Source organism: Cebus imitator, unplaced genomic scaffold (assembly GCF_001604975.1).
Source record: "Cebus imitator isolate Cc_AM_T3 unplaced genomic scaffold, Cebus_imitator-1.0 Scaffold573, whole genome shotgun sequence".
Lineage (NCBI taxonomy): Eukaryota > Metazoa > Chordata > Mammalia > Primates > Cebidae > Cebus > Cebus imitator.
The window spans coordinates 895358-920334 of NW_016107888.1; the positions used below are offsets into that span (position 1 = coordinate 895358).

The 24977-nt window shown below is 56.4% G+C and overlaps 2 protein-coding genes, 1 long non-coding RNA gene and 2 pseudogenes across 12 annotated transcripts; 3 read left to right on the forward strand and 2 right to left on the reverse strand.

Annotated features, from left to right (window-relative positions):
- Positions 1 to 1413: 1413 nt before the first annotated feature.
- LOC119469104 lies at positions 1414 to 10519 on the reverse strand. 2 transcript variants are annotated; one of them, XR_005197925.1, is made up of 4 exons: positions 10425 to 10519; positions 8501 to 8571; positions 7008 to 7143; positions 1414 to 1714 (listed from the first exon to the last, which is right to left on the reverse strand). It is a non-coding gene; the product is annotated as an uncharacterized LOC119469104 (long non-coding RNA). The 2 variants fall into 2 exon arrangements; XR_005197924.1 differs by lacking the exon at positions 10425 to 10519 and having other exon boundaries at positions 8501 to 8759.
- Positions 1531 to 1710, forward strand: LOC119469115 (annotated as a pseudogene).
- LOC119469110 lies at positions 3925 to 4024 on the forward strand (annotated as a pseudogene).
- RUNDC3A (RUN domain containing 3A) lies at positions 5310 to 15695 on the forward strand. Of its 5 annotated transcripts, none has more exons than XM_017516157.2 (11): positions 5310 to 6055; positions 9702 to 9817; positions 10171 to 10319; positions 10483 to 10568; positions 11505 to 11594; positions 11698 to 11778; positions 11924 to 12089; positions 12205 to 12362; positions 13433 to 13570; positions 13666 to 13772; positions 15105 to 15695. In XM_017516157.2, the coding sequence occupies exons 1-11, from the start codon at positions 5949 to 5951 to the stop codon at positions 15245 to 15247; spliced, it is 1341 nt and encodes a 446-aa protein (XP_017371646.1). In that variant the 5' UTR covers positions 5310 to 5948; the 3' UTR covers positions 15248 to 15695. The 5 variants fall into 5 exon arrangements, with proteins under 5 accessions (XP_017371646.1, XP_017371647.1, XP_017371648.1 ...); XM_017516158.1 differs by having other exon boundaries at positions 5536 to 6055; positions 10183 to 10319; XM_017516159.1 differs by having other exon boundaries at positions 5536 to 6055; positions 10186 to 10319.
- A 662-nt stretch (positions 15696 to 16357) lies between these two features.
- Positions 16358 to 22023, reverse strand: SLC25A39 (solute carrier family 25 member 39). Of its 5 annotated transcripts, none has more exons than XM_037734073.1 (12): positions 22004 to 22023; positions 20134 to 20233; positions 19955 to 20014; positions 19474 to 19518; positions 19085 to 19218; positions 18387 to 18454; positions 18121 to 18245; positions 17789 to 17962; positions 17376 to 17485; positions 17108 to 17189; positions 16949 to 17029; positions 16358 to 16863 (listed from the first exon to the last, which is right to left on the reverse strand). In XM_037734073.1, the coding sequence occupies exons 2-12, from the start codon at positions 20216 to 20218 to the stop codon at positions 16748 to 16750; spliced, it is 1080 nt and encodes a 359-aa protein (XP_037590001.1). In that variant the 5' UTR covers positions 20219 to 20233; positions 22004 to 22023; the 3' UTR covers positions 16358 to 16747. The 5 variants fall into 5 exon arrangements, with proteins under 5 accessions (XP_037590001.1, XP_017371656.1, XP_017371653.1 ...); XM_017516167.1 differs by lacking the exon at positions 22004 to 22023 and adding an exon at positions 21721 to 21878 and having other exon boundaries at positions 19085 to 19194; XM_017516164.2 differs by lacking the exon at positions 22004 to 22023 and adding an exon at positions 21721 to 21877.
- Positions 22024 to 24977: the final 2954 nt, after the last annotated feature.

Below are 24977 nucleotides of genomic sequence, written 5' to 3' on the forward strand. Positions count from 1 at the left end.
CCATCTCAAAAAAAAAAAAAACTTGATCAAATGATTTTTGCCAAGAGTGCTAAGACCATTTAATGGGGAAAGGACAGGTTTTTGTTTGTTTGATTGATTTTTGCTTTTTAAACAAATAGTGCTGGGAAAACTGGATATCCACATGTAAGAGAATAAAGTTGGACCCTTACCTAACACTATATCCAAAAATTAACTCAAAATGGATCAAAAACCTAAATGTAAGATCTAAACCTTTAAAACTCTTAGAAGAAAGCATGCAGCAAAAGCTTCCCAACATTGGATTTGAAAATAATATTTTTGGATCTGACACCAAAGGCAAGGGCAGCAATGACAACAACAAAACAGACAAATTAACCTTGATGAAAATTTAAGAATTTTGTGCATCAAAAAACAATACCAACAAATTCAAAATGAAATTGACAGAATGGGAGAAAACATTTGCAAGTCATATGTCTGATAAGGGATTGATATCCAGGATATATAGAGAGCTCCTAAAACTCAACACCAACAACAAAAACCAAGCAACTCAAAAATGAACAAAGGACCCGAATAGGTGTTTCTCAAAAAACAAAACAAAACAAAACAAAAAAAACCAAATAGACAATAAGCACACAAAAAGGTTTTCAACATTACTAATCATTAGCAAAATGCCAATAAAAACTACAATGAAAGAGTATACTTTCAGGGATCATTTCCCTTTTTCTGTTTTTTGAGACTGAGTCTCACTCTTGCTCAGACTGGAATACAGTGGCGTGATCTTGGCTCACTGCAACCTCCAACTCCCGGGCTCACTGTAACCTCCCTCTCTTGGGTTCAAGTGATTCTCTCCCCTCAGTCTCCTGAGTAGCTGGGATTACAGGCACCCACCACCAGGCCTGGCTCATTTTTGTATTTTTGGTAGAGATGGGGTTTCATCATGTTGGCCAGGCTGGTCTCAAACTCCTGACTTCAAGTGATCCACCTGCCTCAGCCTCCCAAAGTGCTGGGATTACAGGCGTGAACCACCATGCCCAGCCCATTTCTCTTTTTTTTTTTTTTTGAAACAGGATCTTGCTTTGTCTCTGGGGCTGGAGTACAGTGGTGCGATCACAGCTCACTGTAGCCTCAACCTCCGGAACTCACGTGATCTTCCCATCTCAGCCTTCCCATTAGCTGGGGACTGCAGGTGTGTACCACCTGCAATTTTTTTTTTTTTTTTTGAGATGGAGTTTTGCTCTTGTTGCCCAGGCTGGAGTAAAATGGTGTGATCTTGTCTCACCACAACCTCTGCCTCCCGGGTTCAAGCAATTCTTCTGCCTCAGCCTCCCAAGTAGCTGGGATGACAGGCATGCACCACCACGCCCGGCTGATTTTTGTATTTTTAGAAGAGACGGGGTTTCACCATGTTGGCCTGGTTGGTCTTGAACTCCTGATCTCGTGATCCGTCTGCCTTGGTCTCCCAAAGTGCAGGATTACAGGTGTGAGCCACCACACCCGGCCAATTTTTGTAGGTTTTGTAGACACGGAGTCTTGCCATGTTGCCCAGTCTCATTGTTTCTATAGTTAATTATAAGAAAAGTTTCTCTGAATTTGTAGAGCACTAGAAACCATGAGGAGATGGCACAGCATTCTCTCCTGGGCATCAAGCTGGCTGTTGGTGGTGCTTTGCTACAACTGCCATTTGCCATTGTCTTCCTTTAGGAGAGTGAGAGAGCACACAGTCTGGGTGGTTTCCCTGAAAAAAAAAAAAAAAAAAAACTACAATGAGATACTACCTCCCACTTGTTCACACTTGTTGGGATGATTACCATCAAACAAGCAAACAGAAAATAACAAGTGTTGACAAGGATGTAGAGAAACTGAAACCCTTGTGCACGGTTGGCAGGAATGTAAAATGGTGCAGCCATCATGCAAAATGGGATGGCAGCTCCTCAAAAAATTAAAACAGAATTACCATGCAAGCCAGCAATTCCACCTCAGGGTATATACCCCAAAGAATTGAAAACAAGGTCTCAAAGAGATATTTGTATACCATGTGCATAGCAGCATTATTGGAAACAGTACAAGTATCGACGGATGGACGAATGGGTAAGTGTCTTAGTTGCTTTGTGCTGCTCTAACAGAATACCTGAGACTGGGTAATTTATAAAGGACAGATTTATCTCTTACAGTTCTGGGGGCTAGCTTGGGAAGTCCAAGATTGAGGGACCCACCTCTGCCAAGGGTCTTCTTGCTGCATCATCTGATGGTGGTAGGCAGAACGGCAAGAGAGCATGAGGGAGAGAGAAGAGGGCCTGATCCTCATCCTCTTATCAGGAACCCACTATCAAAACAATAGCATTCATCCATTCATGCGGGTGGAGCTCTTGTGATCTAATCATCTCTTGAAGGTCCCTCCTTTCAACACCATTGAATTGGGGATTACGTTTCTTATACATGGACATGTGTGGTGGCTCACATCCATAATCCCAACATTTTGGGAGGCTAAGGAGGGAGGATCATTTGTGCCCTGGAGTTCAAAGTCAGCCTGGGCAACATAGTGATGCCTCAGCTCTACAAAATAAATGAATAAATAATAAACTAATAAAAACAAAAATTAGCCAGGCATGGTAGCATGTGCCTGTAGTTCCAGCTTCCTGGGAGGTTAAGGTGGGAGGATCACTTGAGCCTAGGAGATCAAAGCTGCAGTGAGCCATGAATGAACCACTGCTTTCCAGCCTGGGCAACAGAGTGAGATCGTGTCTCAAAAAGTAAGAAAGAAAGCTGGGCATGATGACTTATGCCTGTAATCCCAGCATTTTGGGGGGCCAAGGCAGGTGGATTGCCTGAGGCCAGGAGTTCCAGACCAGCCTGGCCAACATAGTCGAAACCCTGTCTCTACTAAAAATACAAAATTTAGCTACACGTGATAGGCACCTGTAATCCCAGCTACTCAGGATGTTGAGGCACAAGAATCACTTCAACCTGGGAGGCAGAGTTTGCAGTGAGCCAAGATCGCACCACTGCACTCCAGCCTGGGCAACAGAGCAAGACTTTGTCTAAATAATGAATTAATTAAACAGAAAAGTTTCCAACACATGAACTTTGGGGGACACAGTCAAGCCATAGCATAAGCAAAATGTGGCAAACCCCTACAAAAGAATATTAGTCTGTCTTTAAAAGGAGAGAAATTCTGCAATGTGTTAAAACATGGATGAACTTTAAGGACTTTATGCTAAGTGAAATACGTCAGTTACATAAAAAATAAACACTATATGACTCCACTTACATGAAGTACTTAGAGTAGTCGAAATCATAGAGACAGAAAGTAGAGTAGTAGCTGCCAGGGGGTTAAGGGAGTAGGGGATGAGTAATAATTGTTTAATGAATAGTTTCAGTTTTTCAAGATGAAGAGTTAAGAAGTTGGATAATGGTGATAATTGCACAAAATTATGAATGTATTTAGTACTACTACATTGTACACTTAAGAATGGTTAAGATAGGCCAGGTGTGGTGGCTCACACCAGTAATCCCAGCACTTTGGGAGGCCAAGGTGGGTGGATCACTTGAGGTCACAGGAGTTTGAGACCAGCCTTGCCAACATGGTGAAACACCCGTCTCTACTAAAAATACAAAAATTAGCCAGGCGTGGTGGTGCACGCCTGTAATCCCAGCTGCTTGGGAGGCTGAAGCAGAAGAATCACTTGAACCCAGGAGGCAGAGGTTGCGGTGAGCCAAGATCATGCCACAGCACTCAAGTGTGGCCAACAGAGCAAGACTCTGTCTCAAGAACAACAACATAAACCCCTAAAGAACATCATCTGCCCTAATTTGGAGAAAGAGCAAAAAACCCATCGTTACTGCCCCTGGCAGTCTGGAGGCAGAAGAATGGTAAGCAGGACGGCTACATGTGAGGCAAGAGCAAGATGACGGAGGAGGGACTGAAAAGCCCGAGGTTATACTAAAATTGGAATATGCTAATATGCTAAAAACTTGAAACGATACAGAGAAGATTAGCATGGCCACTGTGCAAGGATGACACACACAAAATAATCGAAAAAATAGTAAAAATAAAAAGACCAAGGTTGAGGTCCCAGCAGCCAGTAATTGAGGCTGAGGCTGTGTAAACATGACATCCCATGCTAGGAGTCAGGACCTCTCACCAGTCTCCAGGGAGTCGGACCCAGACTCTTTTTTGTTGTTGTTTTTTAGATGGAGTTTCGCTCTTGTTGCCCAGGCTGGCGTGCAATGACGAGATCTCAGTTCACTGCAACCTCTGCCTCCTGGGTTCAAGCGATTCTTCTGCTTCAGCCTCCCGAGTAGCTGGGATTACAGGTGCCCACCACCACATCAGGCTAATTTTTTGTATTTGTAGTAGAGATGGGGTTTCCCTTCCCCATTTTGGCCAGGCTGTTCTCGAACTCCTGGCCTCAGGTGATCCACCTGCCTTGGCCTCCCAAAGTGCTGGGATTACAGGCATCTTTCACCTCCTCCTCCTCCACTTGTGCTAACAGAGGGTTCCTGCCTGCTGATCATTTTCAGATGTGGGTGCAAATCTGAATCAATGTAGAGACATCAGCAATCCACTGGCAGAGGTGAATTGAGAGGGTAGGCAGAGTTGGAGAATAGGTGCGAGTGAGTCCTGGAAGGGACGTTCCTAAGGGCAGATGGAGAAATTGTGTAGAGGCCCTTTAATAAACACAGAAAGGCTTTACGTGGGAGTTGTGGGAGTTGCAGATTCCAGCAGGTGAAGGGGAACCCCCGCTGAAAATCCTGGAACAGGTTGAATAGAGGAACTGAGCAGGTGGGAGCAGGGATATGAGAGAGGAATAGGAGGCCAAGGGCAGGGGGGACATCAAACTGCCTGCATTTCCCCCCATCTCCGTGGAGAGCTGCAACCAGTTTTACAGGACACTCCTGGCTTTGCCTGAGATCAATGACCCCATTCAGAGAGGGTTGATGGCACCATGCGGTAATGCCGGCAGCCAAGGGGTTAACCTTAGGCCAGCTGGCTCTGGGGTGGTGTGAGGGGGTGGGCCGCCACCCCCTCCGGTTGCCTTGGCACCAGTGTAGGCGCCTGCTCTGCTGCTGGGAACCTCCGCAGAGCCCAGGGCCCTTCGCTGCCAGTCTGCTCCCCACTCTCGGTCCGGTCCCGCGTGGTTCCAGGCGCTGGGCCCTTAGGCTTGGTCTGGATTCCCATCCTCCACCCCAGGAGAGGTTGGCTCAGCCCGGCTGGTGCAGGCGAGTCCAGCCCAGGCACAGACAGACACGCAGATGCGCAGTCTCTAGGGCTGCTCCTTAGCCTCCTGGGTTAGCAGTCGGGGGCCACCTGCGCTCTCTGCACGCAGCCCTCGCCTCCCGGAGAAAGCCGAGGCTGAATGGGTGGGGGGCGGGGCAGGGACGAGGGTCCCTGAGGTGAGAAACTCCTGTCTTCAGGCGGCGGGGGAGATCAGAGACCCCACGGAGCTCAGGTCAGAAACAAGGGAGCAGAGAGGTCGGAGCCAGACTCGAGGCCAAGCGAGGCGAAGAGAGGAATCTCGGGCCTTGAGTGTGGGGGTGGAGGACAGGCCCCCTGCTCCTCCTTCCAATCTCTGCCTCTCCTGGGGACCCCCTCCGCCCTCCCAGGGGCCCCGGCTCTTCCCCCTCCCCCCAGACCCTGCACCCTCTGCGGATTGGTCCTCAGACAGCTGGGGGCGGGGCCCGAGGGCCCTGACGTCACTGGCTGAGGTGGGGCGGGCGGCTGGAGGAGGGGGTGACGGGGCCTGGCTCAGCACCTCGGAGAGCTCCCTCCCCGGCCTTGTTTTGCTCTGGCATCGCCGCCGGGGGAGGGAGCGAGGGGGCCGGACACTGGGCGCTGAGGCAGGGGGATGGCCATGGAAGGGTCGAGGGGCACCGGTGGGCAGAGGGCCCAGCCGTGATCCAGCGACGGGTTTGGGGCGCCGGGCAGGGTGGGGGGCAGCGGGCGGCGGCAGCAGTGGCCGCACATCTGGATGGAAGCGAGCTTTGTCCAGACCACCATGGCTCTGGGGCTGTCCTCCAAGAAAGCGTCCTCCCGCAACGTGGCCGTGGAGCGTAAGAACCTGATCACCGTGTGCAGGTGGGCACCGCTGGCGGGAGGGGGCTGGGTGGTCAGGGAGCGGGGTTGGGGTGGACTGCGGAAACCCAGACTGAGCGCTGCCGCGGAGAAAAGGGAGGGGAGCAAAGGGTCGAGAAGAATGCGTCCACTATCCCTCCCAGGCCCAGAACCCAAAGTGGGGCTGCAGTCTGTTCCCTATCCTTCTAGGCCAAGCCAGGCCTATGTTGGGGCCTGGCCCTTGGGGGGGTGAGGGGTGTTTAATTGGCACTGCAGCTTCCTGTGAGAACCAGGAAGTGACACTGTGTGAGGGGGAGGGGTGGGGATGCCTGGCTCCCTTGCCAGGGAGTGGGGCAGGATGGGCACAGGGGACCCTGTGGGGAGATAAATGCCCTCCAAGCATACCCTCATTGCCACCCCTGTCAAACTGGCCTCTTTGGGGTGGGGCTCTCCAATGCTCAGATTCTGGAGCAGGGATGGCCCAGGTCAACTGGGTATGGGGGCAGAGCCCATGAATCCCTCCAGGGAAGGGTGAGGGGCACCGCCCAAGACATGGGAAGGACAAGAGCCTGGGTTCCGGGTTCAAGGGGAGAATATCAGGAGGGCAGGGCCATTGATCTTTGAGGGTGGAACGGTTGCAGGGTTGGAAAGATTCTCCACATTTGTGGGGCCCAGGAAGTGATCCTGTCCACTTCAGCCCTGCAGTGACTCACCCTCCCTGCCCTGCCCCAAAACCTGGGCATGGCCAGCTGCTCAGCCACTCCCCCTGCAGCCCACACCTGCACTCTCCTCTGGCGCTGAGATCCTTTGCAAGCTGCAGCCTCCCCTGGCCCCCATGCCTACCAGGTATTGCCCTGTCAGGGCAGGGTGCTTCTGGAGGCAGGGCTCAGTCTTCCCTCACCAGCCCCACCTGCCTACACATAGGCCATAGCAGAGCTGAAGCCCACCTAATGCCCTGAGGCCCATTAGTGCCCACCTGATATCCTGACTCCTGGCTCCCATAGCTCCTTCCAGGTTCCTGGGAACACACCAGCCATGCTGCATCTGTCTCCCAGCATCTTATCCCTAGGGCCCAGCACAGTGCTGTGCACATCAGACCTCTGCAGAAATGCCTGGAACATTAAGGAAGGAGAGAGTGCAACAATGGCCCAGTCCACAGTGCAGGGCACTGCCATGACCCTCATTCCTCACAACCCCTGCCAGTGTGCTGTAAAACAAAGGCTTCTGTCTTTGGGGCCAGGTGGTCCTAGGTTCAAGCTCTTACTCTGTCAGCTTTAGCTGTGCAACCTTGGGGAGGTCTCTTAACCACTCTGGGCCTCGGATGCCCTGTTATCCCCATTTTAGATGTCACGGCAACACCAAAGAATGGTAATGGCATCATCCATGTAAAGCCTAGCTCAGTGCATGGCACACAGAAAGAGCCCTGTCCTAATGACATGCTCCCTGTCCCTCTCTGCTTTTGACTTGCTAGGCTCCTCTTTTTTTCTCTTGCCTGCCAAGGTAGCTGAGCCTCTTGAGTATGTGGGGAGAATGAGGGAACTCTCCTTGGCCTAGGCGGGAGAAGTTTGAGTGGGCTGAAGGTGGCTTAGGACTTGGGGGAAGGATAGAGTTTTGGGGGATCAGGGATGTGACAAAGACTCAGTAATCCCCAGGCCCCTCCTGCCTCATCACTGTCACATGGTTTGCCTCCAGCTCCCAGAACAGTTCCCTTTAGCAGGCCGTGGGCTCCCCTGGGCCCTGGCCTCCCTGTCTCCATGGTAACCTGCAGCAGCCACTGCATCTCCTATCAGAAAGCACGCCATGGGGCTCCCGGGGCCAATGACCACCTCTGTGGCACCCCTGAAGACAGATACCAGATGGCTGCCACACTGAACCCAGTCCAGGCCCCATCAAGGTCTGACCCAGATGACCAGGAGAAATCAAGCTGCAGGAGGGTGGGCATAGCGAAGCTGGGATAATGCTCCAAACACAGGCTGGCTCTCAGCAGGGCAGCCTTCCCAGCCACGGCCCTGTTCCTCACCATCCCTGCCCAGCAGCCTGTAGGCACCTACCTACCTTCTCCCAGCCCTGCCTGGGCTCTCAACCAAAATTTAATGAGGCAGGTACGATCGTTCCCATTTGCATTTGGCAACAGGGGCCTCAGAGAGGGGCCCAAGGCCATGTGAGTGTCACAGGGGAACAGGATCTGAATCCAGCAGCCTGCCTCCCTTCAGTGCAACCCCAAGACTGACCTGGCTCTGATCTGAGGCCAGATCAACTCCAAGTCCAAAAGGAAGGAGGACAAGGGCTCAGCTGTGCAATTGGCCTGATAGCCGCAGAGGTCAGTGCTCAGGGGCTGGAGACTTGCAGAGTAGAGGACGAAGGGCAGTGGAGCAGAGGCTGCTCCAGGCCTTGGTCATCATGACAGCTGCCAGGAGGCCGCAGATGTAGCAGAAAGAGCAGGGGCTTCAGAATCAGAATCAGACATACCTGCTTGAGTCCTCATAAGCCATGTGACTCTGAACAGATCAGTCAACCTCTTGGACCGTCAGTTTCTTTACCTGTAAAATGGGGATGAGAGTGATAATAATGGGATCTACCTCTCAGGGCTGTGGTGAGCATGGGCAAGGTAATGCGTGCAAAGTACTGTGCTTGGCATATTATAGGGCTTGATAAATATAAGAAGAAAAAGACATTTCCAAGCAGCTCCCATATCCCTGGACACCCCACCCCTGCTCTGCCACCCACAACAGGGAAGTCATGGGATGTTAGAAACTGTGTCCTCTCCCCTGCCCCACTCCACTGCAGGGATGGCAGGTGGAGATTGCAGGGGTAGCAACTGCAGAGGGAGCCTGAGGTTTAGACAGCATTGGAGAAGGGGCCACTGCATGGCTTCAGTCCTTCAGCCCCACAGGCTTCCCTTGGCTCCCTTCCTTCCTGAGAAGCCAGGCCCCCAAGCCCCTTCCAGGGTTCTGCTGCCAGTGCCCCCTCCTGCCCTGTGTCTGTGTCAGGCCCACACCCTGCACCTCCCTGCCCCGCCCCCGCCCAGCTCTGCACTGCCTGGTTCTGGGCAGCTGGTGTGTGGGAGGCCAAGCTGGGAAGGAAAAGGGGGAAGGGAGTGTCTGTGTGCTAGGAGCCCACCTGGCCACCTGCACATGCCCACACTCCACGTGCACAGTGCCAACTCACATGCCCTGGCACAGGTGACCCCATCCCCAAAAGGGACTGAAGGTTGTTCCAGCAATCACAGAAGACAGCTCAGGGTGGGGCACACACTGGCTTCTAACACGTAGTTGACCCTGGCCTCGAACACACAGACTCTGAAGGGCAGTCCAGGGGAAGGGGCTCGGGGACTGCCCCCAGCTTGTGGCACCTCATCCTCCTATTGTTTCAGCCCCTCTCGCCCCTTGCTCCCGAAGCTTCCTTTCTCTGGCTGTCACCTCTCCTGTCACTCATTTTGTCAATCAGTCTCCCACCTGTCACCCTCCCTCCCCACCAGCCACCCTCTCACTCCACATGACCCAGTACCTCTGTGGTCACTGTAGCCTCAGCTGTCTCCCTGCTCCCTCTGCCCACCCCCACATCCATGCCCTTCCTGACCTCTGCTGTGCTGGTGCTCCCTTCCTCTGCCTCCATCGCCTGTCTCCTCACCTGACGCCCCACTACCCCATCTCCCCACCTCGCCACCCAGGTTCTCTGTGAAAACACTGCTAGAGAAGTACACAGCGGAGCCCATCGATGACTCATCAGAGGAGTTTGTCAATTTTGCAGCCATTTTAGAGCAGATCCTCAGCCACCGCTTCAAAGGTGGGCCCAGGTTCCCTCCCCCTATGGTCCAGCCCTCCCAATTCCCAGCCTTTAGCTCCCAGCTGCCCCGCTCTGATATACTCCATGGACTCTGAACCCCCTGATTGACCCTGGCCCCCACCTGGGCCATGCAGAGAAGCTAGTGTACAGATCTGGGAAGAGGGAGAGGCCTTTGGCCTACAATCCCCATCAGTGGGCAAGCTATGTGCTGGGGTGCCCGCTGCATATACGCATGTGAGTGCACATACCTTTGTCGGGGGAGGCTGCTTATACTTATGCATGGGAGTTCCCCAATACACGGTCCCTCTCCAAACTCCCTGGTCTTGCTGAGCCCCCTCCCTGCCCTGGCTCAGCCTGTGCCCCAGCAGGTCCAGTGAGCTGGTTCAGCTCAGATGGGCAGCGCGGCTTCTGGGACTATATCCGGCTGGCCTGCAGCAAAGTGCCCAACAACTGTGTGAGCAGCATCGAGAACATGGAGAACATCAGCACAGCCCGGGCCAAGGTGAGGGGCCTGGAGCAGGCAGCTGCTCTCTGCTCTGGACACAGGGGGCCTTCCTGTTTCTTGGTCCTCACCCCCTGTCCGCAGCCCAGGGGAGAAGGGCCACACCTGATGCTGGATACACGAGTCCCTCTGGGGCAGCAAGTAAAGGTAACATGCTTTCCAGGGCCGGGCATGGATCCGGGTGGCACTGATGGAGAAACGCATGTCAGAATACATCACCACGGCTCTGCGGGACACCCGGACCACCAGGTCAGACTTTACAGGCAGCTCGGACCACAGGTCTCAGGATGCATCTGCATTGCCCAAACACATCTGATCCTCAAGTTCCTGCAGCACCCTTCAGTTCCTGGACTACAAGTCCCAGCACCAGCCTGTACAGCTGATTTCCCCCTTCCAGGCTGGCCTGCAGTCCCAAGGCAAACTTTACTCACCACCACCATCACTTGCAAGTCGAATCTGGTGCCCATTATCCACCATCATTGCCCAGCACACTCCACCCTGGCATGCCCCTGGATTAGCCTCAGCCATGCAGCATCGCATGTGCTGGCTTGCTGCATGACCTACAACACAGCCGTTCTGGCTCTCCAAACAATGGCAGCAGTTCTGTACTTGCTATCCACAGACACGGAGTCCCTGCGTGGGGAGTTCAACTCCTGCACCATGGGTTCGAAGGGAGGTTGGGTGCCTGAGGCAGGGGGTTACAAGGTGAAATGTGCCTGTGTGTCCAGGTGCATCTGAAGCTGTCTGGGTATGGCGAAGGGCACATACCTTGCCCTCCCAACTGGCCGCACTCAGCCTGATGTTTTTGCTGCATTTGATTCCTTAGTCTACACATTTCAGGGCTCAAGTCAACACGTTTTTTTTGTTGTTGTTGTTGTTTTTTTAGGTACCTACTATATACCAAGCACTAAGATTAAGACTCATTTCCGGATGTGAAGGGTCTGGGTAACCCAGTACTTGATGAGGAAAGGGTAGCTCAGGGGGAGGAGTTGACTCAGGAGACACCCCTTCTAGGTGATGGGGCCTCGGTTGGAGCCCCAGGCTGAGGGGGGAGAGAGGCTCCAGGCCTGCAGGCTGATCAGGAAGGAGAATCAGCCTTCCTTCAAGAGGGGGTGGCAGTAAGCCAACAACAGCAGCCCTGAGGGGGCTCCAGCGCCTGCTGCACCATCCTCTGCCTCCCCACAGACGGTTCTATGACTCTGGAGCCATCATGCTGCGGGACGAAGCCACCATCCTCACGGGAATGCTGATCGGACTCAGCGCCATCGACTTCAGGTGGGGTCTGCCTGGCGCGGTGGTGGAGGGAGCTGTTTCTCCCGCAAATCTCCCAACCCAACCCCTCATACCCACCCCCAATCCTGTGACTCCTCTACCCCAGCTTCTGTCTAAAGGGGGAAGTCCTGGACGGGAAGACCCCCGTGGTTATCGATTACACACCCTACCTAAAGTTCACACAGAGGTGAGCGGCTCCACGACTGCGGCGGGGCGGGGATGGGCCCCCGGGGACAACCTGGGGACGTCCTGGTCCCACCGCCCTCGGGGGCCAGCGCGGACGCGCGGGGGGAGGGGAGGGACCGCCCGTGCCCACTGCTCCCTCCCCCAAGCTACGACTACCTGACCGACGAGGAGGAGCGGCACAGCGCCGAGAGCAGCACGAGCGAGGACAACTCGCCCGAGCACCCGTACCTGCCGCTCGTCACTGACGAGGACAGCTGGTACAGCAAGTGGCACAAGATGGAGCAGAAGTTCCGCATCGTCTACGCGCAGAAGGTGCGCGACGCCGGCGGGTCGGGGCGGGGTAGCCTGGCATCCCGGGGCGGGGCGGGGACGAGGGCCACTGCCGGGACGTCCTCCCCGCCGCCCGAGCTGAGCCTGCGCCTCGCAGGGCTACTTGGAAGAGCTGGTGCGTCTGCGCGAGTCGCAGCTGAAGGACCTGGAGGCGGAGAACCGGCGGCTGCAGCTGCAGCTGGAGGAGGCAGCGGCGCAGAACCAGCGCGAGAAGCGGGAGCTGGAAGGCGTGATCCTGGAGCTGCAGGAGCAGCTGTGAGCGCACCGCCTGCCCTGACCCCTGACCCCTGATCCCGGCCGCCCCGACCACATCACCGGGTGAACCCCATCTTCATCTCTATCCACTCTAACATCACCCGACACGAGCACCCACCTCTCCAGCATCGACCCACTGATCCAGCAAGCTCCACCCCGAGGTGCCCACAATGCCTAACATTGCCCTCAGCATAAGATCCAGTAACAGGGCCGGGCGCGGTGGCTCACGCCTGTAATCCCAGCACTTTGGGAGGCCGAGGCGGGTGGATCACAAGGTCAAGAGATCGAGACCATCCTGGTCAACATGGTGAAACGCCGTCTCTACTAAAAATACAAAAAATTAGCTGGGCATGGTGGCGCGTGCCTGTAATCCCAGCTACTCAGGAGGCTGAGGCAGGAGAATTGCCTGAACCCAGGAGGCGGAGGCTGCGGTGAGCCGAGACGGCGCCATTGCACTCCAGCCTGGGTAACGAGAGCGAAACTCCGTCTCAAAAAAAAAAACAGTGACACTAACAGCCAGCGCCCCACTTCACCCTCATTTACCCTTCAGCTAGAGTGGCCATCTACCCTTACTGCAGGGCCCCCGACATCACTCACCAGGACCTGCAGTGTTGCTCTGCAACCTTCAACGCGACTGCACACGTCCCAGAGTTCAGCGCTTCACTCACCTGCACCACAGGCTCACTGATCGTCATCACCCACTGTGACCCCCGGCCTCACTTCTCCCCTAAGCCTTTCCATCACCCTGATCTTGTGGCATGATCCCCAAGACAACCTTACCCTTCAGGGATTCCCACACTATTCTCCACTGACACCTGCATCACCCCAACTGACCCTACAACACTGCACCATTCCCTCCAACTCCCAGTATTTGTGCACGAATCCCTGTCACCCCTCCACTCCAGTACCACCTCCACTTCCTCCCGGGATCTGCCCCACTGACCCCAACACTGTATCCCCATTTTTGCCACTCAGAATTCATGCCTTACCCCTCCCTCATCCCCTTGCTGAATCTCCCTTCCTCACTTCTCCTACTTCCAGCCAGGCCTGACTCCTCCTCCCCCTCCCAGGACAGGTCTGATCCCCAGTGACCACGCACCCCTGGCCCAGGGTTCTAAGGAGCTCACTACACCCCTGGTCAACCAATGGCCTTCACTGGGAACACTCAATGGGACCGAGGGTGCCAGCAATTCCAAGCCCTACCGGAGGTAAGCCCCAGCCAGGTGCAATAGGGCCTGAGAACGGGTCGGCCTGGGGAGGAAGGGCTTCCTCTACCAGCACACCAGCTCTCGCTCTGCCGCAGACACAGCTTCATGAGCACGGAGCCGCTGTCAGCTGAAGCCAGTCTGAGCTCGGACTCCCAGCGCCTGGGAGAGGGCACACGGGACGAAGAGCCCTGGGGTCCCATCGGTGAGCTCCCCAACCCAACACCCAGTACTCCTCCAGGAATGGCTAAGGCAAGGCCCTGGGGCCTGGAGGCGGGTCCTAGCCCATTCCCTCATTCATTCTCTCAGCCTTTTCTTTTTTTGAGATGGCATTTCACTGTTGTCCAGGCTGGAATGCAGTGGCACAATCTCAGTTCATTCCAACCTCCACCCCCTGGGTTCAAGCATTCCCTTGCCTCAGCCTCCCAAGTAGCTGGGATTAAAGGTGCCCACCACCACGCCCAGCTAATGTTTATATTTTTAGTAGAGGCATTTCACCATGTTGGCCAGGCTGGTCTCAAACTTCTGACCTCAAGTGATCCACCCGCCTCGGCCTCCCAAAGTGCTGGGATTACAGGTGTGAGCTACTGCACCCAGCCTCGCTCAGCCTTTCTTGAGGGATTAGCACAGCAATTAAGAGCTTGCTTTGGGGTGTCATGCAGAACCTAGCACAAATCCTGGCTGTGCCTCCTCTGACCATGTGAGTTTGGTCAATCACTTTACCTCGATGAGTCCATTCTTTGTAAAATGGGGATGTTGGTAATCACCAGTGTTGTATGATGAGGGCTCAGTGGCTTTTTGGTGTCATGACATCCTCAGGGGGCTCATAAACTCTTGGAGAACTCCTCAGACTAATTTGCTCTTATCTCATGCACACTGTGAACTACTTGCCTGACCCTTGTTTCCCCCTTCTCTTTGGCTGCCAGGAAGCTCAGAGCCAAATTAGTGGCTCCCTTCGAGCGAATGCCCAGGACTTCAACGCATGCACTTTGTGTTGACCTCATCCCTGGCTTCACCTTGGTTTTTCCCATCCTAGTTTTCTCTGTGCCTGGATTGCCCGTCTTTTCTTTTTTATAAGCAACCACACTGTATTGGATGACCCTAGATCTTCTTTGAGACAAGGCAGGCTGTGGCCATGTAGCCCCATCACACTGTGTTTGTGATTGTCTGTGTGTCTGTCTCCCCCACCAGACTGTGAGCTCCATGAGGGCAGGGACCGTGTCTTGTCCGTTCTCTGTATCCCCAGTGCTTGGAACAGAGCGAGTGCTCACTGCGTATTTAATAAATGGACAAAGAGAGAGGATGACCCTCAGGGGGAGACAGAGACATCCAGTGACAATTACAATACAGTGTCCCCAGCACCATCCCTGGTACAGGCAGGTGCTTAACCATGATGTACCTGAAAATGGCAAATGCTCCGGAATAGATCAAGGCTTCTTAGGGGGTGACTTGAGGGCTGCCCCTCCACTGCCCACCCCTCTACCAACTCGCACACATGCAGACTGGCCCCCCGGCCTCACCCACCCTCTCTCCCCAGGAAAGGACCCCACGCCCTCCATGCTGGGCCTCTGCGGCTCCCTGGCCTCCATCCCCAGCTGCAAGTCCCTGGCGAGCTTCAAATCCAACGAGTGCCTGGTGAGCGACAGTCCTGAGGGCAGTCCAGCACTGAGCCCCAGCTGAGGAACGGCGTGGGCAGTGCCAGCCCCACCTGCCAGGGGCCATGGACACCTGCCACCTTTCTTCAACAAGAGCCCCCCAGTCCAGGCTATCCTTCCCGAGAACGCTGCCTGCCCAGCCAGGGCTCTCTTGGGGAAGATCCCCTCTGCTTGCCTTAGCTTCCTGCCTGTGGTGGCAGGGGCTGCGGAGGGAAGCCGGCTGGGCCAGGAGGCAGGGGTGCCCAAGCCACAGGAAGCCCCTGGGGAAGTCTGCTCCATTCTTCCGGTGACCCTGGCACTCCTTCACTCATCTCCCCCACCCCCCAGCCCCAAGGGTGGTTGACCAGCTTCCACACTCCCATCTCCCAGTCCCTAGCCTCTCTGTCTGTCCATGTACGCTCTGGAGTCACTCCTTCCTAGCCCCCAGGCAAGAGCTCTGCGGGGGATCAGGCAAATAAAAACCAGAGGACTGAGGGCAGCCTTGTATGTGGGGGGCTGGGGCTGGGGCAGGGCCCAGTCCTGAGGTCCAAAGGAAGTACAGCCAGTGCCTGGCCCACAAGCAAGGTCAGGCGGCATAGCATGTCCTGTGGGGGCAGGCAGGCCAGCACTCAGGGAGCAGGTGGCTTCTGTGTTGTGTCTGAAATATTAGATCTGCCCAGGGCAGGCCCAAGACATGCAAGTGCCCCCAAAACCCAACAGCCTTTAAGAAATCAATCAACCCCAGGCTGAGAAGAGGCAGAGCCCACCAGGGGCAGGATAGAGGCACACCCTGGTGGGGCCAGTGCCCTGTGCTGGCCTCAGCAATGGCACTTTGGCCCAAAGCTGCAGACCCCTCGGTTAGGCCAGAGCCTGGCAGTTAAGCAACCCTCACTCCTCTGCTGTCACTTAAGGTTCCCTTAAGGAGAGGTGTCATCATCCCCCATTCTAACCCTAACATGGCAGGTCCCCAAAGGGACCTCACCCCCAGGATGTCTACCTGTGGTCCCCCACACTCTAGGTCTTCACCCCGACTGACTCTCGCTAGGCTGGAGGGGTCCTCTTCATGGGTGCCACCCTGGGCAGCCAAACCAGCACCAGGGTCCCTCCCAGGCCTCCCTCACCAGCCACCCCAGGCCCCAGAGGCACAGGCACCAGGCAGAAGTTCATCATTTTTAGATTTAGGAATTAACAAGGGTCAGGGAGACTACACCAGGCTGAGGGTTTCTTGGCTCCTGGAAACAGGCCCAGCTACAGCAAACACAGGGAAACATGAAGGGGGCAGCGGGAGGATTTGGTCTTGAACTTGGGGGGGTGGGAAAATCATGATCCCCACGACTGGAACAGCAGGAAGAAGCTGCATCTGAGGAAGGCCAGGGCCACCCAGAGGGGCAGCCCTGCCCTTGGGCTTGTCACCAGGAGGGAAGGTAAACAAGTCCCCTCCCTCAGTGCTGGGGAAAAGGCACTTGGCTGGGTCTCCTCCTGCCCTCTCCCCATCCGTGGAGAGCCGGGGTCCTTGCTAGCCGGGGTCCTTGCTTCCCTGCCCCTTTCAGGCGCCCAGAAGCCGGTCCTGGTTGAGCCTCTGGAAGAAGCTTTTGCCGAACTCATAGGTGCTGATCATGATGGCGCAGGAGGGGGCAGCCTTGATGATCCGAGGAAGGAAGCCTGTGGTGGGAGGGAGCCCGGGTCAGGGGTGAGGGGTCAGGGTCGCAGCCCCTGCCCCCCTCCAACCCCAACACCACACACTGACCTGCAAAGAGTCCCCTGGTGCCCGACTCGGCCCGGATCCTCCGCAGCAGCAGCCAGGTGGAGTCCACGTGCAGGGGTGTCACTGCAGACACGAGGCTGGCTCAGTGAGACGCCATTCAGGACCCCGCCTGCCCCCTGCCATGCCAGTCTGGGTCCTCACCTCTCACAGCCTCCATCGCTCCCAGTGCAACCTGGCGTTGGGTCTTCACCACGTCAAAGGGTAGAGTCAGCACGGCAGCCACCTGGTCAGGGGGCAGGGGGAGGGCTCAGCTGCACTCCCAGGACCCCAGCCCTGCCTCCCAGGAGGCTCCTTCGGCTGGGAGGAACAAAGGCCTCATAGGGTCTGCTTCTGGCAGCTCCAAAAACCCTCAGGCTCCCCCTCCCATGGGAGACCTCTGTTGGCCTCGCCTCCAGCCCAGTCCACTCACCGTCCCTGAGATGCCACCAGCCACAAAGCTCATGCCCACAGAAGTCTGGTCCTTTGGCCTGAGCCCATTCAGCCATCTCTTCACCAGCTCATAGTTGAACCAGTATAGGGCTTGGGGTGGGGGGTGCATTGATTAGAGATAGGGAGGGCAAGGAGGTGGGCCCAGACCTTCCATCTTCTACTGCCACCACTCCCTCCCAGCTGAGTCTTGTCTGCTACATGCAGCTTGGGAGCAGGCTCTCTGTAGGAATTGCCACCTCACAGCCTGGGCAAATACTCACAGATGAGAAATGCACAGCTCAGAAAAGCTAAGTGACTTCACGGTCACTAGTCACAAAGCTGGGACTTGGCCTTAGACCCTCTGTGCCTCACTCCAGGGTTCCCTTACCCACCCGCCACACCCTGGGTGCCTACCTGAGAAGGGCACATCTCGAAGGGCAGTGGGACCCCAGCCCAGCCACAGCGAGCGCCAGCCACCCTGAGCCACAGCAGTTCGAACACAGGCACCCAGCTCCCGGTACGACACGTGCTGAGCCTGCAGCTTTGTCCGCATGAGCTCCAGAGGGCTGATCACAGTCACGGTGCCCACTGTGGGGGGCGTGGGAGTGACAGTGGGGAGAAGTCAGGTCACCTAGAATATTCCTCCCACCCCCAGGCTGGCAGAGGTTGGGGCTGGGAGCTGGGACTGACTGGGCTTGGGCAGAGGTGGGGACAGAGGGAGGTCAAAGGCCCAAGAGTATGCTTACAGCGGGCCAGCGCGCCAGCCACCATGGGTGCGTAGAGTTCAGAGGTCAGGGCTCGACCACACAGGAAGGCCTTGAGTTGGTCATAAGCAGTGAAGTAGATGGCAGTAGCTGGCACAGTCATCACCCTGGGGATATGAAGAGAGGTTAGCAGGGACTCCCAAGGGGACCCAAACTTTTGAAGCATCGCCTGCCCTACCCAGCCATTTAGCAGGGAGCAAGGGATGAGGAGCTACCAGAAGAGAGCGGTGTGGGACCCGGCTACTCACAGGGTGGCGGGGAGGCCGCTCCAGAGGGTCCGGGTGCCCTCGTGCCTCACGATCTTCACGAAGGCGTCCTGGCCAAGCAGGCACCAGCCCAGGGGAAGAGAAGGGACACAAGTGAGGTGTCTGCGATGGGGCTGGCCTGGGCTGGGCCTCTGCCTGATGCCCTCAGCCTCTGTCCACAGCCCTCAGGCCTCCTTGCCTGCACACATGCAGTATCCCAGTTGGGTCCAGGTGGACACGTGGTCACCCTTCAAAAACCTCATGGAGCCCAGTGATGGTGGCTCACACCAGTAATCCCAGCCAGCACTTTGGGAGGCCACGGCGGATGGATCACTTGAGGCCAGGAGTTGGAGACCAGCCTGGCCAACATGGCAAAACCCTGTCTCTACTAAAATACAAAAATTAGCAGCGGGTGGTGGTGCACGCCTGTAATCCCAGCTACTTGGGAGGCTAACGCAGGAGAATCACTTGAACCTGGGAGGCGGAGGTTACAGTGAGCCGAGATCACGCCACCGCACTCCAGCCTGGCTGACAGAGCGAGCCTCTGTCTAAAAAGAAAAAAAAAACCTCACGCAGGTACTGCCTTCTCCAGAAGCCCTTCCTGACTGATGGGCTACCTCTGCATGCCTTGCCCTACCCCTTCTCCCCTGGGTCTGCTGCCCAGCCAGGCTCAACTCCTCAGGGACCCAGCTGCTTCTCACCATGGTGCCAGTGAAGCGGGTAGGGTCTTGAAACCAGGTGGCACAGCGGGCACCATTTGGGCACAGGTACAGGGGCTCCAGAACACCATTGCAGTACAGGAGGCACTTCCCTGTGGAATGGAGAGAGGAGGGCACTGGGGAAAGGCAAGGGGGCATTACGACGACAGGACCCTAGAACCTTGCAGGGAGGCAGTGGGCCCGCATCCCTGGAAGGCAGTAGACACCAGATCCCGATGTGGATGTTCTGGTACAGGTCACAGGACTGGCTGGCGTGACCTGGGGGTGTGTGTTAGTCCATGGCTCTGGAGCCCACTGGTGCCCTGGGGACAGGGACAGGAACTCTCTCTCCCTTGCACCCTCCCAGGCTCCCTGTGGCTTGGGGCACTCACATTTGGTATAGGAGAGGCTCCACAGTCTGGAGGAAGGCGTCAGCTCTAAAATACAAGGCAGCCCCTCAAGTCAGGAGAGCCCCCACCTATCCCAGGGGCCCCATCTCTGGGAGATCTAATTTATTTATTTTTTTGAAATAGAATCTTGCTCTGTCGCCCAGGCTGGAGCACAGTGGCACAATCTCAGCTCACCGCAATCTCCACCTCCCGGTCCAAGCGATTTTCCTGCCTCAGCCTCCTGAGTAGCTGGGACTACAGGTATGTGCCACTATGCCCAGCTAATTTTTGTAGTTTTAGTAGTGACGGGGTTTCACCATGTTGGCCAGACTGGTCTTGAACTCCTGACCTCTGGTGATCTGCCTGCCTCAGCCTCCCAGACAGAGTGCTAGGATTACAGGCGTGAGGCACCTCGCCTGGCCTCTGGGAGATCTTTCTTTTGCCCAGGCACCAGCCCTCACTAGCTCTGGGTTCAGGTACTCACCGCTGGCCACGGAAGGCCGCTGAGACTGCAGGCGAACCTTCACCACATCCAGGGGTGTCACTGAGGGAGGAAGTGGGTCTGAAGGCTCCTTTCAGGACCCCACCCCCAAGACCACACTGCCTCCAATCTCGGATCTGCGCCATCCACACCTGCCCACACCCCACCTCCCCAGATCTTACTGAAGAGGGAGGTGACCACCGCCCCAGCGCCTGAGGCCACCATTTGCTGGAGGGGGCTGATGCCCCCAGGATCCTGGTCAGTCATTTTGAAGCTTCAGTCCTGAAAACCAAACCTTAGTCAAATGGAGCATTACTCCAGGGACGCCCTGGAAAGGGGACGGGGCCACCGTGAGACTTTCTTTTTTTTTGAGACGGAGCCTCGCTCTGTCCCAGGCTGGAGTGCAGTGGCCCAATGTCGGCTCACTGCAACTTCAGCCTCGTGGATTCAAGCGATTCTCCTGCCTCAGCCTCCTGAGTAGCTGGGACTGCAAGCGCGCCACCATGCCCAGCTAATTTTTGTATTTTTAGTAAAGATGGAATTTCACCATGTTGGCCAGGATGGTCTCAATCTCTTGGCCTCGTGATCCGCCTGCCTAGGCCTCCGAAAGTGCTGGGATTACAGGCGCATGCCACTGCGCCCGGCCCACTATGAGACTTAAACCCGACTTTCACCCACCGCCCTCAGAACATGCACCTTCTCAACAGGCCGGGCGCGGTGGCTCAAGCCTGTAATCCCAGCACTGTGGGAGGCCGAGGCGGGTGGATCACGAGGTCAAGAGATCGAGACCATCCTGGTCAACATGGTGAAACCCCGTCTCTACAAAAACTACAAAAAATTAGCTGGGCATGGTGGCGCGTGCCTGTAATCCCAGCGACTCAGGAGGCTGGGGCAGGAGAATTGCCTGAACCCAGGAGGCGGAGGTTGCAGTGAGCCGAGATCGCGCCATTGCACTCCAGCCTGGGTAACAACAGTGAAACTCCGTCTCAAAAAAAAAAAAAAAAAAAAAAAAAAAAAAACCCCCACTAAAAAAAAAAAAAAAAAAAAAAAAAGAACATGCACCTTCTCAACAACCCTGGCAATGACCTCTAAAGCAGAGACTGTCTGCCCCCATCAGCAGGGAAAAACTAAGGCTCAGGGAGAGGAGGTGGCCTGCCCAAGGTCACTCGGGAGTGGTTCCGAAGGAAGCTGGGGTTTCAGACATATCGCTCGAAGGCAGTGGGGGCCAGGGCAGTTCACTGGTCCGCCTCGCACGTGTTCACTGCGCAGCTTCTAAGTGCAGGGGCGGGTTGGGCCCTAGTGGCCAGAAAATTAAAAGTACCCGGGCCGCCCCACTCCAGCACAAAGGCCCTGGGCGGGCACCTGCGAGCCGGTCACTGGGCGTGGAGGGACGGCCGGGCACCGAGAGTGACGTGTAAACAGATCTGATGGCCACGAAGGGCCCGTCGCCTCCTCGGGACTGGGGGCTGGGGTGCTCGGCCCTCCCCGCACTGCCGGACGGGCCAGGCCCGGGGCCGGGAAAAGAGCAGTCCCCGGCCTCCCGCCACAAAATGCAGGCCCGGGCGCAGCCGGCAGAACGGGAAGTAGGGTCAGGGAGCCAGGATCTCCCCCCGACCCTCGGCTACACTCCCGGCCCCGGACCGCGCAGAGCCGCCGCGTGAGGAGAATCACCTCGGCCCGACAGCCCCCAGGACCCGCCCTGGCTCGCAAGGCCGCCCGGAGACCCTCGCTTCCGTCTCCGCCCCCAGCCCCGGCCCAGCGCCGCCTACCTGGTTCTAGGCTGGTGCTCGTGCGGCGCGGCACCCAGGGCCGGGCGGGCCCATACCGGCTCCGCCGCCTGTGCGGGGTCCGCGCGCGCTCGCCCGCCCGCACCGAGGCAGACGCGGACAGCAGCGGGGTGGGCCCCGCCCCCACACCGAGCCGCGAGGCCCCGCCCCCCGCGGGCCGACCAGCCGCACGTCCGGAGTGTCTCCGGCTCCTCCCATTCGCGCCTCCGCCGGGAGCTGCGGCAGTCCCGCCCCCTTGCCGGGGCCGTGCGGGCAGGTTCCATGCCTATCCAGCGCTGAGGCCTGCGGGCCAAGGTCGCGGTCTCCACGTCGCGCTTAACCTGGCAGCAGCAGGCACTTACAGCATCTTTTTTAAGACAGCATCTTTTCAGCCTTGCTCTGTCGCCCAGGCTGGAGTGCAGTGGCGCGATCTAGGCTCACTGCAGCCTCGACCTCCCGGGCTCAAGCGATCCTCCCGCCTCAAGCGATCCTCCCGCCTCAGCCTCCCGAGTAGCTGGGACCACAGGCCCACCGCCATGCCCGGCTGATTTGTTAGTTTTATTTTTGTCTCCCTATGTTGCCCAGGCTGGTCTGGAACTCCTGGGATCCAGCGATCCGTCCACCTCGGCCTCGGAAAGTGCTGGGATTCCAGGCATTTTCACCAGCCCCGCCCCGGCCGCGCGCGGCACTGGGGGCCCCAGCGCCTTCCGGACGGCGACCGAAACGCACTAGCCCCTTCCCTGGGGTCCTCAGGTGCGTGGCGGCGGCAGTGAGGGTGAATTCTTCGAGATCGCAGGGAGAACGCACAGTAACGACGAAGTTACTTGCCGGGCTCCCCGCCAAGACTTTACAACTTCGCGGCGACTTCTCCCGCCCGCCTTCGCATCGCCCCCATTTTGCAGGTTACGGAACAGGCCTGCAACTGCAAAACCGCGTTGTAAACCACGGGGCCCCGCGCGCGTGTGGGCCCCTGGGTTGGCCGAGGTACAGCCCGGGCCGGGCAGGCTGGGACGAGAGCAGGTGCGGGGAGCCGAGCGGGCCGTGGGGAGCCGGGTCCCACCTCCTCGTGAACTTGGGCAAATCCCAACCCGCCTCGGTCCGGGAAGACTCCTGCGCAGGGAGGAAGAGCACAGAGAGAGCACCGACGTTTTGGTGTTGGTTGCTCTCGCGTTGTGATTTCTTCTGAGCCTCAGAACTCTTTGCAGTAGGTTATTGCTTAAATAGATTACCCCAGGCTGGGCGCAGTGGCTCACGCCTGTAATCTTAGAGCTTTAGGAGGCAGAGGCGGGCGGATCACCTGAGGTCAGGAGTTCCAGACTAGCCTGGCCAACATGGTGAAACCCCGTCTCTACTAAAAATATAAAATTAGCCGGGCGTGGTGGCGCATGCCTGTTAGTCCCAGCTACTCGGGAGGCTGAGGGAGGATAGGAGAATCGCTTGAACCCGGGAGGCAGAGGTTGCGGTAAGCCGAGATCGCGCCACTGCACTTCAGCCTGGGCAACACGAGCGAAACTCCGTCTCAAAAAAAAAAAAAAAAGGAAGAAAAAAAGAAAGGAAGAAAGATTACAGAAGGTGAAACTGAGGATCGACATGAGGAGCCCGGGATTCGAACCAGCGGGTGCTTTTCCCACGGCCCCACACTGCCTCCCCGTGAGACAGACGGGCTTAAATCCAGCGCTGCCGTCTCCGTTCCCGCTTGTTAGGGAGGCATTTTCTCCAGGCCAGCCCCGTACCCCAGGCCCTACCACACACCTCGTGTTTAGAACTTTTGCGCCACCGTGCTTCCTTGTCCTAACAGAAACCAGCATGGGGTCCTAGCCTGCGCCTTTAAGGAGGGTAGGCCACGGCTTCGACGTCACCGCCTTCCCCGCCCCTCAGGCCCCAACTGGTAGCGTCCGGCGCTGGAGCTGCCCAGTCAGCCGGCGCTGGCCGGGTTAGCACGTGGACGCCGAGGGGCCAACTATCAGCTTTCCCTGAGACGATGCCTTTGGTCTGTCCCACAGCTCGGAAACCCCAGCTTGGGGGCGGGGACAGTGCAATCTGTGGCCTGTAAAGCGGACGCTGGGCAAAAGGGCCGGAGAGCAGGCGTCCTTTCCATTCCCTACCTCAAACTGAGTTCAGAAGTGACACGACATAATTTTATAAACTATAGGTTAAGGCCGGGCCCCGTGGCTCACCCCATGTAATTCCAGCACTTTGTGAGGCCGAAGTGGGCGGATCACCTGAGGTCAGGAGTTCGAGACCAGCTTGATCAACATGGCGAAACCCCATCTCTACTAAAAATACAAAAATTAGCCAGGCGTGGTGGTGTGTGCTTGTAATCCCAGTTACTCGGGAGACTGAGGCTGGAGAATCGCTTGAGCCGGAGAGGTCTAGAATGCAGTGAGCCGAGAACGCACCACTGCACTCCAAGCCTGGATGACAGAGGGAGACTCCGTCTCAAAAAATAACAAATAAGTAAATAAATAGGTCAAGGTGAGAACCTACTCTCCACCAAGCCTCTTTACAACTTCGAAGTTTTGGTTTACTGAACAGAGGAGGAAACTGAGGGCCCTTGTGTGTAGTGACTTTCCTTGTGTAGAGTAGAACCCAGACCTTCCCCACACACAGTCTCCCGTTTTACAGAGGGGAAAAGAGAGGTCCCAGAGGTCAAATCGCCCCAAGGTCACTCAAAGAAAGAGTCAGCATTAGACTGCCCGCGTTCCTGAGCCCGATGGGCTTCCTCCCACCCTGTCCAGCCCAGATGCCCTATCCCAGCAGCGCCCTGACCTGGCTTTCCATCTCGCCTGCTTCTTACTAGCAAATGTCTTAAGACCTTTAAGCCTTAGTCTCCCCATTTACAAAACGAACTAACGGTGATGATAACCCACCTTCCTCTAGGGATTATGTGAGGATTTAATGCATTAATAGCTGTGAAGTACTTAGAGCCCTGACACGTGGCAAGCATTCTATGACAACTACTACTGTTGCTGTATTGTTTTGTTTTTGAGATGGAGTTTCGCTCTTGTTGCCCAGGCTGGAGTGCAATGGTATAATCTCGGCTCACTGCAACCTCTGCCTCCCAGGTTCAAGCAATTCTCCTGCCTCAGCCTCCCTAGAAGCTGGGATTACAAGTGCCTGCCACCATGCCCGACTAATTTTTATATTTTCAATAGAGACGGGGTTTCACCATATTGGCCAGACTGGTCTCAATCTACTAACCGCGGATGATCTGCCCACCTCGGCCTCCCAAAGTTCTGGAATTACAGCTGTAAGCCACA

Excerpts from the sequence above, each read along its gene's own strand:
- RUNDC3A (XM_017516157.2), top strand. The coding sequence starts at position 5,949 with ATGGAAGCGAGCTTTGTCCAGACCACCATGGCTCTGGGGCTGTCCTCC. Across the intron at positions 6,056-9,701 it reads AACCTGATCACCGTGTGCAG|GTTCTCTGTGAAAACACTGC; the intron begins GTGGGCACCGCT and ends CTCGCCACCCAG. Across the intron at positions 13,773-15,104 it reads AGAGCCCTGGGGTCCCATCG|GAAAGGACCCCACGCCCTCC; the intron begins GTGAGCTCCCCA and ends CTCTCTCCCCAG.
- SLC25A39 (XM_037734073.1), bottom strand. The coding sequence starts at position 20,218 with ATGACTGACCAGGATCCTGGGGGCATCAGCCCCCTCCAGCAAATGGTG. Across the intron at positions 19,519-19,954 it reads GCGGCCTTCCGTGGCCAGCG|AGCTGACGCCTTCCTCCAGA; the intron begins GTGAGTACCTGA and ends CTTGTATTTTAG. Across the intron at positions 18,246-18,386 it reads AGCGGCCTCCCCGCCACCCT|GGTGATGACTGTGCCAGCTA; the intron begins GTGAGTAGCCGG and ends TCATATCCCCAG.